The following is a 15,913-nucleotide window of genomic DNA, read 5'->3' on the forward strand; positions in this document are numbered from 1 at the left end:
ACGCAACTGGAATGTGTTGGCAGAGTCACACCTCAATCCTATTTTTTATTTTTTTTTATTTTGGTAGCAGCTAAAATGGTTATGGTACTGCATATTTATTTTTTGAGTTAAAAAAAAAAAAAAATTGTAAAATGGCAAACAAAATTTAGCATTTCCTTGTGTTTCTGCAGGGGAAATGATTTTAGAACATTTTTAATTTTGTGTTTTGAAATATAACAAAAGTCTATATGTATAAGTATGCATTTGCAAAGTTGACAAATATATTTAAACCTACAGAAATTTAATCCTCCGACTTAACACAACTTGCAACAATGATGACGATTCCACCCCCAAAAAGCTATTTCTCAATTTTTTATTTTCGAACTGCATTTTTTTTTCCCACCTGCTTACAAAACACCACTTCCTGCAAATGCCATCCTTTACCCCCTCCCCAGTCGTCTTCACCGGGTGAGTAATTTTATATTATTCTATTTTTCCTATCCAGACTTCACAGTTAACTTACTAAAAATCCACTTAACCTGTCAGTTCAAATGAAATATGAACCGGTCATCTAATGCATCATTTCTCTCCGATTACGTAGCATCTCGACCACCACCTCCTCCTCAGATGTCCCGTCGTGCCACGAGACATTGAGCAAAGACGGCACCTTAAGGTAATGAATGATGTCATCATAAAAAATCTACCCAGTGAGCAACAAAAATAAAATAATCTGACATTTAAAATGACATTTGGGAAGTTGGCCAAAAGTAATATTGAAATGCCTGTGTGGGTGTGGAGGAAGAGAGGTGTGCCTTCGGCGTCTGAGCACTACTTTAAAGAGGTGTGAACATGCAACTAGTCTCAAGAACCACTGCAAAGCCTTCGGGAAAAGAAAGGCAATTTCTTTTTCTTCTCCTTCCTCCTCCGCTCAACCTCCTTTTTTTTGTGTCCCAATTCGTCTGCCGCTGACTTGAGTGAGTCGCTCTCTGCTAACTTTTGTTTGTGGTTTGTGGGAGCTGTCGGGCCTTCTGGTGATGACTTGCATGCAAACTTACTTTCTCAGCAGCATATTTCACCGCGTTTGCTGTTTCGATGGCCGTGCTGAGCCGTTGCTTCGGTGAATCACGGGGAGAAGAAACAAATAGGAGTCTTGCAGTCGTAATTGACGAGCCTCTTGCTGGCTCTTCAGACAGAGCCGCGGCAAGAACAAATTCAAGCTGTAGTTTTATGGCATAATGTGTTTTTTATGGTCTTGTCATACACATCAGTCATTTTTTGGAAAGACAATTCGCTGATATGGCACTTCCCCCCCCAAAATATGACAAATTATTGATTTGTTTTTCTTAAACCAAAGACACATTTGGAGTCGTACTTCCACTTTTTAAGACATTCCACTTTGTATAGTTTGCTAGCATGGCTGCGTTGAATTAAATCCACCAGGGGCACACAACAAGCACATTGTGTCATCTTTATAAGCCTCAAAGTGCAACATTCCCAAAAGTTGAATGTTGCCTTTTGTTTGTGGCAGCAGCTCCTCAACAACAAGCAGCCTGCAGGCGAAAACGGTTCACGAGTGGGCCTTCTTGCATCTGTAGCATCCTCCCGCAGGAAGCCATGTTGGATCTGACATCGCGGGGGAGGGGTTGTGTTGTTTTTATTTGTTGGATGAGCTTCATTCACGAGATTTTCTCAGCTCGAGGTGTCTGGTTGGGAGGAATGTTGTGTACCGGGTGATGCAATCTGTTCTGTGATCAGTTAAGGCGCAGGAAACCTGTAGCTGTGCTACACCAACATTTTTTACGAATAAGCTGTCGCATTAGACTGTTATTTTTTTTTTTTTTGTGGGTCTGGGCCTGTGCAGGCTGTAATCTCCCCAACATGGATCATCACTGCATGTACCACTAAATCCGCCCGCATTTTGGCGCCGGGGGCAGGTGCCAAGGGTGGATTCCATTTTCTATTTAGTGTGTGAGGGTAAAGGGAGAAAACAGCTATGCTGCTTTTTGTGGAATGTGAAATGGATGAATGAGACAAGGTCACATTTTTCTCCTCAAGCCATCCCCGATACCAACTTTGCATCAAGCGAGCATATCTCGGCTGTTCATCGGGTTGTTGTGCATTTTTGGGGCGCATTAAAGGGCACGGAGCCAGGCGCTAGCAGAGTGACGCACTCCAGTTTCAAGGAGGTGTTTTCTCTGCTGTCTATCTGGTTGTCCCCCAATCATTGTCTGGATTCCATTTTCATATGAATGCAGCGCAAAGCCCATTGTCGGCGCTGAGCTTTATTCTTCAAAGCGTCACTGCTGGTGAGGGATTGGCATTTGAATACAGGAATAATACAAAGCGTTCTATGCAAAAAAAAATCTTATTTGGGTCTATTTATTTATTTATTTATTTATAGCATGCGCCACATGCACAAATCTGCTGCTGCAAAAAAAATAATTCTTTTACATCAAATTATTTGTTCCACCATTATTTATGCCCCTGCCGTTAATAGTTTTGGCAACAGAAAACAATAAATGCTTGAAATCATGACACAAACTATTCATTTATTTATTTACTATCCATCCATTCATTTTGCATATCTCATATACAGTCAACCAAAAAGTTATTGTACGGGCAGAGACAATGAAATGAAATATTTTCTCTAATTGAATCAAGACACATTAAAAAAAAAAATAGGTGCACAGTGGGTGTATTGTTACAATATTGTCACAGAACAAGACCGGAGAGACCAGAAGATTACTTTAATAAGCAGACAAAAGGACGTAATTAGTATAAAACTGCTATGACAAAAGCTTTTCTGCTCATTTTTTTCCCCCCAATCCTATTTAAACCCGTTCATAATTTCTGTTTTAACACCCCAGGTTACGGTTCAAGGATACATTCTTCTCCCCCCCCCTCGCGAGAGCAGCAGGCGGATTTTAGTGCGATGGGGATGAAGAGGAGGAGGTGGAAGCAGGGCTGTCAGGAAACAAACGGATGATAGTGCTAATTAAAAGTGAGTCATCGCTAATGATGCGATATAGCTACATCTGAATGGTGTTTTAATAAGAAGGCTTAAGAGGCGGATTGGAGTCGACAGTGGCTGGCACGAGCAAGCCGGGCTGTAAGATCAATCACTGGTGGCGTTGAACGTTTAATTTAAGGCTGGATTAACACTGCAGCTCTAATTAGGATTTAATGACTATTGTTTTGTTTGGGCGAGCAGGGGTTGTATTTCCATGTACATTTCAAGTGGACCACAAAAAAGGAAGTAAACAGCAATAAATGATTCAGACTAAAAACGTTCGATAGGGGATGTAAAAATAAATTGACATGATGGTGTTGCACAAGTATGCACACACTGTTATAACTAGCAATGTAATATCAAATGGGAATTGGCGCACCTGCCACCTTTTAAAGTGCCTTAAAGTTAAGATGATCGAAAGGCCCCTGCTGACTTTTTGCTTTTTTTTTCCCCCGCAGCAGAAGCCTGAAGGTTTTCTTTTTAACCTTCCATAATTCCTTCCGCCAAGTCTCAAGTTCTATCTGAAAAAAAAAAACAGCCCGAAAGCATGATGCCGCCACCCGCGTACTTCACTGTAGGGGTGGTCCTCTTTTCGTGTTTGTGAATTATAGAGTTATGGCCAAATATTTCCACTTTTCTGGAACCATAACACATTTTTTCCCCCCTACAGATTCTGCTTCATGACTTAACATTGAATATGATGATGGGTGATTCTGAACAGTTATCAGAGGGTGTGCATACTTATACAATCACACTTGTGTTGGACAGGTTTTCGGCCACATTAATGTGCACATAACAATAAATGAGCATGAAATGAAATTGATTTCACAGCAATTTTTTTTCTCAGGATGCCCATGGAGACGCGCTCTTTTCGAAACATGTCCGCCGTGGGTCGATTCCCGAGCATGACTCTCACCGCCGTTGACGAGAACCCCGAGGAGGGCATGAAGGAGTCCAACGAGAAGGCCAAAGAGAATGGCTGCCAGCGGTGGCTGCGCCGCATGGGCTGCTGCCTCGAGACCACCAACGACGACGACGACATCACCAACACGCTAGTGACGGGTCTGGAAGAAGGCATGGACCACGGGGGGACGCCTGTGCCCGGCGATAGCGAGCTCGGAGGTACACGGCGCACCTGGCATGCTCACATTATTGTCCATTGTCTGTCTGCTGTCACTCTACTCCCAACCTTCATTCATCAAAGCCATACTCTTTTGCGTTTTGAAAATCTCATGGCACACCGACAAAAGAAAATGTTCCAAAAAGTAGTGTGGGCCTGGAACAGAGCCCTGCAGCAGACAGTTAAATTGAGTTTCATTCAAACAAAAGTAGTGCTTGTGACATCTTTGTCCCGAGGAACCATGTTTAAGGGAATTGTGAAGCTTTGAACCATCGTGTGGCATCTATGGATTGATTGTGCCTTCTGCCATGTAGCGGAAGAGGATTTATTCATCCTTATCCGTCGCTCTGCATAGTTGGATGAATAAATGGACCAATTATATGAAAGTGGATCTTCTTCCCCGCAGCACACCTGATCTTTCAGGGGTTGAAAATCTCAGCTCAACTCTAATCTGTCTGTGTGCTCGGCTTCCGCAGAGCTGCCCCTCAAGGTAAAATCAATCGACCTGATGAAGAGCAAAACGGGAGGCGAGCGCCTGGCGCACCACACGCACCTCTACCAATCCGACGACTTCATCATCCGCAGAGGGCAGACGTTCCACATGTGGCTCACGCTATCACGACCGTTCCGACCCGCCACTGACAAACTTCATCTGGAACTCAAAACGGGTTAGTCAAGTCTTTGTGTTCAATCCAGAAGTGGCAAGTTTGATTTACACTGACACCGCGGTTAATTCAAAGTTGAGTGAACAGCAATAATTAATATTGCATAGTAATTCATTTTCATCAATATCAGGTAGAAAAAGTCAAATACTTTATTTCTGGACTGGAGGAAAAGTTTGTCCGGCATGATTTATGGATGCTCCCTTTCATTGTTTTTTACTTGGCCACCAGGGGGCAGTATATATGTTCATCTTCACTGTTCTCAATGAGTTAGTAAGCTGCAATGATATCACACGTTTGATCAATGAGGATAAAGAATATGTGCCTCTGATATTTGTCTTCAAACGACGTTGCTCCTTCCGTTGCTTTAGGAGTTCAACCCCACGACTATTGATGCTAATCGGTAGCATGCCAATGGCTAGCATTAAACGTTAAATACAGATAAGTGAAAAATCCACTATAGTACAGTTTAATTTCTTTTTAAACTTTGTTCATTCCTATCAGCGTCCACATCCTCTCCTGAGGCACGACTGTGATTTCGAATTCCACGTGTGAGAATTGCCCCTCCGCCTTCTTGTCTAAAAATGGCAGATGTTAAATCGGCCCGGAACGCCACCATGTTTCGGATTTGGCGGATGAAATAAGTACGTGTTGCTGCAATTTTTCTGCGTGATGGGGCGGGAGATTGACTAGAAAAAAAAAAACAAGAGAGCGATGGGAGGAAGGGTGAATTTGGGAGGGGGAATTTTTGGGCTAGTATTGCTATGGCAACCGCTCTCGGTTGCTATGCTTCAGAAGGCGAGCCGATGCCGAGCGCTGGCTCCTGAGAAATCCCTCCGAGTGACAATCCGCCCTCGTGCTTGCCACAGACACAGTGAGAGCCTCCTGTTTACCCTACTCGTACTTTGGACTGGAGATGCCGCGACAGGAGCCCGTCTACATCCAGCAATTAGTGCTTCTTGTGACGCTTGACTGCGGGACTTAACTGTAGTTTCCGTGCATCCATATTTGGAAGCCATGATGAATCGAGCCCATGAAATGTACCAGGGTTTAACTAAACCTCCAACAAGGCAATTATTATTTTTCAGTTTCCTCTGTAAAGCCTTTTTTCTAGGTGTGAATGGTGCCATACAAATAGACTCACCCTATGCCATAATTGACATAATTGACATAATTGATAATTGAAGAAGCACAGGATCCATTGAATTGAGGCAAAATGAATAAATAAATAAAATAAAATTAAGGGTAAAATAAATGAATGCTTTTTTTATAATAAATAAAAAAAATAATTTACATTTTTTGCATGGGGAAAAAAAACCATTATTCGGTTTATTGGCGGTTTATTTTTTTAAAGATATTTTTTTTATTCATCTATAATGGCCATCACTTTATTGATTGATGGTTTCAAGCCAAAGATAAGCGGGAACGTCCATGGGCAATCCAGGTTTCTATATAAAAGCCCAAATGAATCAATTCAGTGCGTCCTACTCAGTGGAGGTAATTAGCCTCTTTCTTGTTTTTGTGGGGGATGAAAAGAGGATTACTATTGAAGGCCACATTTTCCACTGTCCCGGCCCGTTTGATGTGACAGCACAAAGACGCATCCAGCTGGCAACTAATGGGACTGGCGACATGTGAATGGCGTTTGACTGCTGATGTCTTTGCGTGAAGTCGAGCACAAAGAGCGACGTTCAAAACAACAACCGTGCTGACTTTTCTCATATTTGAATGAAATTCAATCGTTTGAAACCATTCCATTCGACTTGGGTGGCTCGTGCAATTTCCAAGTGGCGAGATCTTAAGCTGTAACTTTAAAGCGCTAAAAAAAGAGGAAACTCCACATGGTGTGAAAGTATGCAAATTGCAGCTCGCTTTGACAATTGCGCTATTCTCACTCCGTCACCTGTTGCGGGATTGAAAGCAAGTGCTGCGAATTGTAACCGATGTGGAGAAATAGCAATAAGTTATTTTTACATTTTATTTTAGTGCCTAGTTCATATTTTCTATTCACCGCATATTTAAACACTAGTCATCTGCTTTGTCGCTTGGAACATCTTTCTTAGGGTGGGACAAAATAGTAGATTGCTTCTTTTATGGGATTGTACTCTATGCTGCCTCTTGTATCATAATGATTGTAGTTGTCTCCTCAGCAATTTTGTTGTGCCAGAAGCAAATTACCCTGATAAATAATAAGAAAGCTCATCCTGATCGCCAATAAAGAGCTTTTCATGGGGCCGTTTATTGGCTTTCCTTGAAATCCAGCCTGAAGGCCATTTACTAATTTGCTCTTTGTCTTTACTGGTAAGACAATTTTTCACTGTTTTTGTATCAGAATTGTTTTGCTTTGGCATAGTAGCCGTAAAACGGCATCTCACTAACGAGATAAATATACACAAGCAACTGAAGCTGGATGTTAACCATTTCAAAGAACATGCATCTCACTAATGAGATGAATGTACAAAAGCAACTGAAGCTGGATGTTAACCATTTCAAAGAACATCTTTCCACTAGCACAAGTTGTATTTTCCTCATAATCAGCATCATTAGATTTTATTACGTGGGCGCATTAACACTAAGCGGTGGTGAGAGAAATCAAACGGGAGCTCTTGAAAACACAGCATCAAATCCCGCAATTTGAGCCGAGTAGTCTCACGTGAAGCATTAATGGACTGTAGAACACTTCATATACAGTATATGAAAAAGGATATTAAGATGGAAAACGGACTTTTCTTCTGCCGCTTGCAAATAGTTGGCACTCTGGAGTGCCTGCCTAGCCATCAAGAGGGAAATCGCACTTAGCTACACGGTTATTATTTTTTGGGCAGCTCAGTTCCCCAAAATGTGATTTGTGATTCATTTGCGGATTACCGCTCCGATGCTGAGTTTGTTGTGCTTCTAATTGGCAGCTCGGCCCAGTGACAATCGGCCACTTTCCAAGTGACAACTGGACTACTATGAAGCCAAAGCCAAAAGGTTTAGCTCAGATTAGCATCAGCTTCTGATAAATAGCATAACAAAGAAGCCCCAAATGTTGAAGCCCCTGCTAGCTTAATGCAACGGACATTACAATACTGACAGGTATATATATTCTTTATCCTCTGCAAAAAATAAATAAATAGGACTGCAGCTGACTGAGTTTGAAAACAAGACACGTCTTTGTGCCGTTTCCAGCTCAAAGATACCCAACGACCAATAACTTCATTATTTTGGGCTTAATGATACGTGCTTGCAAGATAAATGTTGGAGGTTATTTGTTTTCCTTTACCGCTACCTTCTTGCTTCTTATTAGCAAGTGCAGCACGTGTCATCCTGCAAATAATGTAGCCCAATTTATGGAGCTGTTAAGTAAGCGTATCCTTCCGGGCATCTAGCACAACAGCAAATGACCGTACGTGCAATCATTGCTTTTTTTAGAATGAGGCGGCAGCTGAGATCAAATGACCGTTTGGTGTGTGCGCGTGTTTGCGTATGACTGAGCGAGTAGAATTTTGTTTTCCAAGTCACACTTCCATATCCATTCCATATTTCATATAATAATAATAATAATTCATTAAATTTGTATAGCGCTTTTCAAAAACCCAAAGACGCTTGTCTCTTGATACTACCTCGAGATACAAGTGTCATTCCTTTTTTGAACACTCCTATCTCAAATCATTTCCAAATGATTTCTCAATTTCTAAAGATGCACAAATTCCACAATGCGATGGATCAAAGTACGTTCAAGTATCATTGTGATGCAGTGCTGTGTTTTATTTACATCACGGCATTGCCTCAGTACTTAATAATAAATCCCAACGAGATGGTGTCCATCAAAATGGAGTATTCAAGTTTATTTATTAAAGTAGAGGCAGAATTGCTAATACGGCATGTGTTGTGCTGTCATGGCGCTATCAAGAAAAACACCAGTTGACTTAAGTCGGGCTGAACAATTGTTGATTTTTAATTGTGAAAAAGGCCAAAAAGTCTCCTTCAATATAAGAATGCGTTATGAGTGTTTGTCATCATCGGCATAGCAACGGTTTATTTCCCTTCCCCTTCTCGGTCTCGTCCAAGAAAACCCGTCAAAGTAGGAATTCAGGTGTGGCAGCAGAATAAATATACTTGCTGATCTCTGTGGCATAGCGAGACGCGTTCACATCCGCCCGCTTCTGCTTTCCCCCCTCAGGGCCTTTGCCGACAGTGTCAAAAGGAACCCACGTCATTATCCCCCTGGTGGACGAGCTGCAGGACAACCACTGGCAGGCCGCCCTTGTGGAATGCGACGGCGCCAGGATGAAGCTGTCTGTCAATTCCTCGGCCGCCGCCGCCGTGGGCCGCTATCGCCTCCAGGTGGAAACCGAGTGTCCGGGTGGACATACTGTTTCCGAGCACGACCCGGCCAATGACATCTATGTGCTGTTCAACCCCTGGTGTGACGGTAAATATATAAAAATAAAACACCTAACAATCTCCAACGGTATTAGATTTGTGTCCCTGTTGGGTTTCTGTCCAGGCGTCTACACTGCAGTCAGCGGTTTTCAAATTCAGGTTCAGGGAGCTCTGGTGGTCTGTGAGCCCTCCTAATACATCATTGTATGATGGGGAAACTGGACCAATAAAACATTATCCGATAGAAAAATAACCAATAAAAAACAGATGCAAGGTGGACCCTGGAGCACAATCAAACAATGATAATAGCACGCTTGTTTAGTGTGCAGAATGCTCAGCATATGGTTGTGCTTGTTGTGCACAGCGTTCCAAGCATATGGATGCCAGCTGAAGACTTTGTGCTTGGGATAAAGTGCCTTGGAATGACTTTTCAAGCGATGACTTTTTAATCACTTGTTTACAAATAGTCTTCTGAAGTGCCTGCTCGTTCTAATCAAGTGTGAAATTGAACAACTAAATGCTTCTTTTCACATCACTGTAAGCCCTTCTGAATTTGACTAGAAGGTAACTCTGAGATTGAGAGATTTTTTTTCTTTTTTTTTTTGCTTGTATTTACCCGATGCCAGTGGATGCGGTGTTCATGGACGATGAAGACGAGCGTCAGGAGTACATCCTCAACGACGTGGGGCGAATCTACTACGGCACGCAGGACCAAATTGCTGTCCGAACGTGGGACTACGGACAGGTGAGACTGCGACCACATTTTTTATTTATTTATTTGCATTTATGTATTTATTTATTTCTTTTTTAAATTTATCTGCATTTATTTATTTATGTGTTTATTCATGTATTTATTTATTTGCATTTATTTTTTCATTTTATTTTTTTAATTAAAAAAAATATATATATAAAAAAAAAAGTAATTCTTCAATTATCTTGCTTGGCATCCAGGGGGTCCACATATATTTCAGAGGAGCCAGTGCCCCCGCGGCGCCCCTCTTGCTCCGCTAGTGTCTGTGATCAATAATTTACAGCGCACGTTGACGTTTTGTGGCGCTTCTTTTGATTTTCAGTTTGACAACGGGATCCTGGAAGCGTGTCTCTTTGTCCTGGACAAGAGTGGAACTCCTCCATCAGGGTGGGGCGACCCTGTCAATGTGGTGCGAGTCGTGTCAGGCATGGTGAGAAATTGGGTTTGTGGCAGAACACACACACACACACACACACACACGCAACCTGAGGAGTTCCGCCACATCATCTCAGTATGTGGCGGCCCTTAGGCTGCCCACACTTTTCCTTATTTTTCAGGAGTGCGAGAGGCATAAGTCCCCTTCAACCCCAAATGATTTCTTTGGGTCTTTGCTGTCATCTACTCTAGATCAACTCTCGCGATGACCAAGGTGTTGTGGAGGGAAACTGGTCAGGGAATTACACTCAAGGGACATGTCCGACTGTCTGGAGCGGAAGTATGGAAATACTGACGCAGTACCACAAAAACAACGGCACCCCTGTCAAATATGGCCAGTGTTGGATTTTTGCCGGGATTGTCACCACAGGTAGATAAAAAAATAATAATAATAATATGCAAAAATAAAAATTGGTTAGAGTGGCTGATTTAAGTGATTTAAGTCGTAACCAATTAAACTCAATATTTTTTATTACATTTTAATCTATTTATTTAGCTTTTTTTTTAATTGATAATCATTTTTTCCCTCCAGTAAGTGGTGTTATCTTTAAAAAAAAATAAAAAATGTGCCTTTGTATGCAGTGTTGAGGTGCTTGGGTATTCCCAGCCGAACGGTGACCAATTACAGCTCAGCCCATGACACGGACGTCTCCTTGACAACAGATGTGTACCTGGACGAGAACCTACAGCCCTTGGCTCATCTGAATTCGGACTCCGTCTGGTGTGTGCGCTCGTCCAATATTACGCTTTTTACCCGTCGTGACAAGTGAGCCTCAATAATAAATAAATCCTACAAATATGGATTGCTGAATGTCATTTAGGTGGTTCGGACTGACTTTCACACCCCAAGGGATTTATTTCATATTTATTCAATATTAAATTGTTAAAATATAATAATTATATTAAATGTAAATATTAAATATAATATTTAAAATATATTTATTTTTATTTTGATGGCAGCTTCACTGTTGTCACGATGTTTTCGGCATAACATGATTGCGACGTGTGCTCCCTGCAGGAACTTCCACGTGTGGAACGACTGCTGGATGGCTCGTCACGACTTGCCCCCGGGAATGGGCGGCTGGCAAGCGCTGGACGCCACGCCCCAAGAGACCAGTCAGGGCACCTTCCGCTGCGGCCCCGCCTCCCTCGCCGCCATCCGTAGCGGCCAGGTGTTCCTCAAACACGACGCTCAGTTCGTCTTTGCCGAGGTCAGTCGAGATGATGTCATTTATTCGTATCTTGCCAAATCCAGCATTGAGGAGGGCGGCTCGGGTTTTTGCTCAAGGGTAACCCTAGGAATCAAATCCTTACGAGTGCTGGACAGAAAATCTCAGCGAGGAGCAGCGAGTGCCAAACCCAGAGCACAAGGCCGTCTGAGCGTTGACAGCGTGTGTAACGTGTGTCAACACTCAGCCAGATGGCGCTTGTCAAAAGTGACACTCGGCATCTGTTCTGAGCTCTCTTTCTGTCGCGCTCCCCTCAGGTGAACAGCGATAAAATCTATTGGCAGAGGAACCCGGACGGAACCTTCTCCAAAATACATAGCGAGAAGAAGGTCGTGGGCCACCTCATCAGCACCAAGGCCGTCGGCTCGGAACAACGTAGCGACATCACACATCTTTACAAGCATCCCGAAGGTATCGCCGGCTTCATCGTAAACGTTCACGTTATCTGCTTGACAGGCTTGTAAATGAAAAACACATTTTTCGCAATCGAAAGTATTAGAACTGTTTTATCCGTTCAGGTACAGCGGCGGAGCGCATCGCCGTGGAGACGGCGTGTCGCTTCGGTTCCAAGGCGGACGCGTACACGTCGGCCGAGGTGGAGGACGTCCTCATTAAGGTGACCATGGAGGGCGACGGCCCCCAAATGGGCCGAGACGCCCAGCTGACAGTCACGCTGCAAAACGGCAGCGCCGAACACCGCCGCGTGGTCCTGCATAGCCAGGTGGCCGTCATGTACTACACGGGCGTTCACAAGGCCACCGTCAAGACGGCGCACACCGATCTGGACCTGCTGCCTGCTGCGGGTGAGTGCCCTTGACGCCATCTTTTCCATTTTGCCGAGAGGACAATTTATCAACTCTGAATTGTCCGACTCCACAATCTTTGTTTTGAGTCTCCTCTTATTCCTCTTTCTGACTGATGTGTTTATTAAAGTTTCGTTTTTCGCTATACAATTTGACATTGAGCGCTCTCTTTTCAATAAAGAGTCTGTTTATTGTTTACGAGCTTCCGCTGCTTCCAACACATTTAAACCTTGAAGGACGCTGATGGGTCTGCCACAATTTTATCAGTCTTGGCAATCCGCCGCCTGCCTCGGTTGCTTTTGAGCACAGCACACAATATATCAAATGGCAGGACCAATCAGCACCGCTGTCAGTCACTTGTGTGATTGCCTTTTTTTTTATACATAAATACGGTATGTGTCTTTTTTAGTGGAGGTTTTGGAATGGACGCTGGAGTACAAAGACTACAAGGACCAACTGGTGGACCAGGCCGCACTCATGTTGACGCTATCCGGCCGAGTCAAAGAGACGCAGCAGGTCCTCGCCACTCAGTTCAGTTTCAGACTCAGGACTCCAGACCTGCTCTTAACAGTAAGACAATGAGAAAAATGAAATCCTTGTGACTTTTCCGATTGCTATGTGAAGTGTGCCTTATTATTTTTATTTTTTTTTGCGTCAGCCCATCGGGAAGGCTGTCGTCGGGGAGAAGATGGCAGTGGATATTTCCTTCACTAATCCTCTCCCTCAGGTGCTGAAGTCGGTCATGTTCCACGTGGAGGGACTGGGCCTTGCCACCGCTCGGAAAATTCATTACGGGTGAGCGGAAAAACATCGTGCCCTCCAGACACACACACGCACACACTCACACACACTTTTTTTTTGTAACTGTCATTTCCGTCCCTCCCCTCCCTTCAGAGATATCGGAAGCCTAGCCACCGTCTCCCTGACTGAGCACTTGGTGCCCACGCTTGCCGGGCCCAGGAAATTACTCGCGTCTTTGCACTGCCGGCAGCTCACGCAGGTACACGGCGTGACCGACGTCACTGTGCACCAAAGGAACTATGGCGCGCTATAGGGGGATGACCTTTGCCCTTGAAAGGATCAAGAAAAGCACTTAGTCAAACTTGATCTAAAGTCTGACATTGTGGCCAGAGCAAAGGAATGTAAAAGCCTCCGGGCAAATGTTGGAGTTCTCCTCGGAAAAGACTCAAAGTCAAAATGGAAGTTGGAGTCGGGCTCCAAAATAATGAACAACTATAACTTGTCGTCCTTGACAGTGCGGTTTTGGGCACCGTTAGGTTGAAATGACTTTTTACACTCTCAAGGGCAATGCAGTGGTTAGTAAATTTCGAGCCCGGAGGTTCTCGAGCCCGGAACATCGTAGACTGAATTTCACCATATGGCAATTTTTGCTAATTTGCATCAAAGCCGTATAGTTGATTTTTAAATCGTGTGAGCTGAGAGCAAACTTTCAAAAAACACGCTAATGTGGGCGAGATGTACTCCTCATGCGAAGAGTGAACTCGTGTTATGAATGTATTATTCTTCGCTATCAGGATGAGAGTTTGTACCGAATCTAAATTCAAACAGTTTATTTATTCTTGCATCTGTGCATTTTCTTAACACTCGCTTAATGTTAAACACATTTGGTCAAGGTTCAGCGGAAGAGAGTTGGATGTTATTGGAAAAGCGAGGGAAAAAAAAAAAAGCTTAGCGTGACCTTGATTTTGAATTTTATCGGCCTTTGTTGACGCCTCACGTCGTGACCAGATCGCCCCCGTTAATGAAGGGCGGACGTGCTGTTTATGCATCTAATAGCTTGACCAAATGCATGCTACATTTTAAAAGCAGCCAAACATTTTCAATATGAATTCATTTGGAAGTCAATGAGGGAAGTTAGCTTTAATCCTCCTTTATTTCTTCCATAAGATTTCAAGATAGCAATATTGCACCATCCTGCTGCAAATATTATCCTTCTCCGAAAGGTCATTTTCTCATCCATTGATGTTTGTGTATTTAAATAGATGCTCATAAATACCATCTTTTATGCTCACTAGCTCATGTCATATCCATCCATCCATCCAAATTCCAATTTAGCCACAGACTGGTTATAAATCACTTGTATGGATGCAATATCCATTATAAAACCTCAAGAAAGGAACAAAAACTACGTCTTAATAACTACAGCTAGTATCATGATATATTTAGTACCACACATCAGCTACTATCAACACAACTGTAACAGACAGATATCATCTGGTATCACGATACAGCCAATATCAGGGTACAGCTACGATCGTTTCTGCTTCATCAAATTACACCAAAATAAGCTAGCATCACAATACACATAGCATCAGTTCGTATCACCAATGTGCTAGTATCACGATACTGACAGTATCAAGGAGAAGCTTGTTTTAGGATACAGCTAGTATCACTATTCATCTAGTGTCACGATTCAACCTAGACCAGGGCCAAAAAACGAGCTAGTACCATTATAAAATATCTAGAATCACAAATCCGCTAATATCAATATGACTCGTATCATGATACCGCTTGAATCACAATCCAGCTAATATCACTAATATGATATTTTTACTATCCGTTCCTTTTGCAATTAGATCCCTGCTGTGTGATAAACACAAATTCCTCATGCTGACTATCTACCAAGTGTGTTCAGTGAGTCCATTTTCAGTGTGCAAGTTGAATTTGTGTGCTGTCTGGGTCCGGAATTCACATTAACCTTTGAGTTCATTAATGAACAGGCCTCCTTGTCTTCCTGACACTGGTACCTAAAGGAAGTCCCGGCTTGGTTGCGCACCGCCACACCTAATTCCCGCTAAATGTCAGGGAAAAAGTTTGACTTGGTGGCAGAAGTAATGGAATGCAGTAATGTACAGCCGGCTCACCGTTGCGTGTCTGACACGGCGATTACGAAGCCGTCGACTCTCTGGCGTCTCAGCGTTTTACATAATCCGTCTCAATGTTGTAGAGGGCTTTCTCGCGCGTTATGCAACACCAACGCTGGCTAATGAATTTTGCCGTTTTGGGACAAGTAACAATTATTCTGATGACACATATTAAGGAAACTATGGAAGTATATCTGTGTCAAAATTGAAATTCTATTTTGTATTTAAGACAAGTGTCAAAATCTGGTTCCTGAGGGCCACTAGCAAGCACCTGATAACTATCCGATCATTTTAATTAAACTAAAAAATGCTAGCGGCTCTCGTAGTTTAACAGATATTAGTCATTTATTGATTGAAATGCAACTGGGTCATTTGAGCTTGTATCCAAAATGAGTTGCACTATCAAACTCTTGTCACATTACTTATTTATTAAGATCTTCCCTCCCTTTGCTGTCTTTCCCTTACGGAAATGACAGGCGTCGACATCTCCAACTTCTGGCACATCAAAATGTTTCGCGATGTCCAAACTTTTCGCGAGTGACACTGATCCCTTCCCACCTTCCCCGCGCTGTTTTGTGCATCATTGTCAGTTCGCCTCAGGAAATCTTTCCAAAAAAGAAAAAAACCTACTCGCCTGTCATTACGACTCACCCCGTCATACATGTTCCGCT

General features: G+C 43.0%; 1 protein-coding gene across 3 annotated transcripts; it reads left to right on the top strand.

Moving 5' to 3' along the window:
- The first annotated feature begins 394 nt into the window (after nt 1-394).
- LOC133166787 (protein-glutamine gamma-glutamyltransferase K-like) lies at nt 395-15,003 on the top strand. Of its 3 annotated transcripts, none has more exons than XM_061297059.1 (15): nt 395-447; nt 581-652; nt 3,837-4,111; nt 4,586-4,777; nt 8,937-9,188; nt 9,766-9,884; nt 10,213-10,320; nt 10,518-10,695; nt 10,908-11,046; nt 11,344-11,536; nt 11,812-11,965; nt 12,073-12,357; nt 12,767-12,927; nt 13,016-13,152; nt 13,252-15,003. In XM_061297059.1, exons 1-15 carry the CDS (start codon nt 410-412, stop codon nt 13,409-13,411), a joined length of 2,463 nt encoding a protein of 820 aa, XP_061153043.1. In that variant the 5' UTR covers nt 395-409; the 3' UTR covers nt 13,412-15,003. The 3 variants fall into 3 exon arrangements, with proteins under 3 accessions (XP_061153043.1, XP_061153044.1, XP_061153045.1); XM_061297061.1 differs by lacking the exons at nt 395-447; nt 581-652 and adding exons at nt 798-953; nt 2,847-2,980; XM_061297060.1 differs by lacking the exons at nt 395-447; nt 581-652 and adding an exon at nt 797-953.
- Nucleotides 15,004-15,913: the final 910 nt, after the last annotated feature.

This window comes from Syngnathus typhle, linkage group LG14 (genome assembly GCF_033458585.1).
Source record: "Syngnathus typhle isolate RoL2023-S1 ecotype Sweden linkage group LG14, RoL_Styp_1.0, whole genome shotgun sequence".
NCBI classification, from domain to species: Eukaryota; Metazoa; Chordata; class Actinopteri; order Syngnathiformes; family Syngnathidae; genus Syngnathus; species Syngnathus typhle.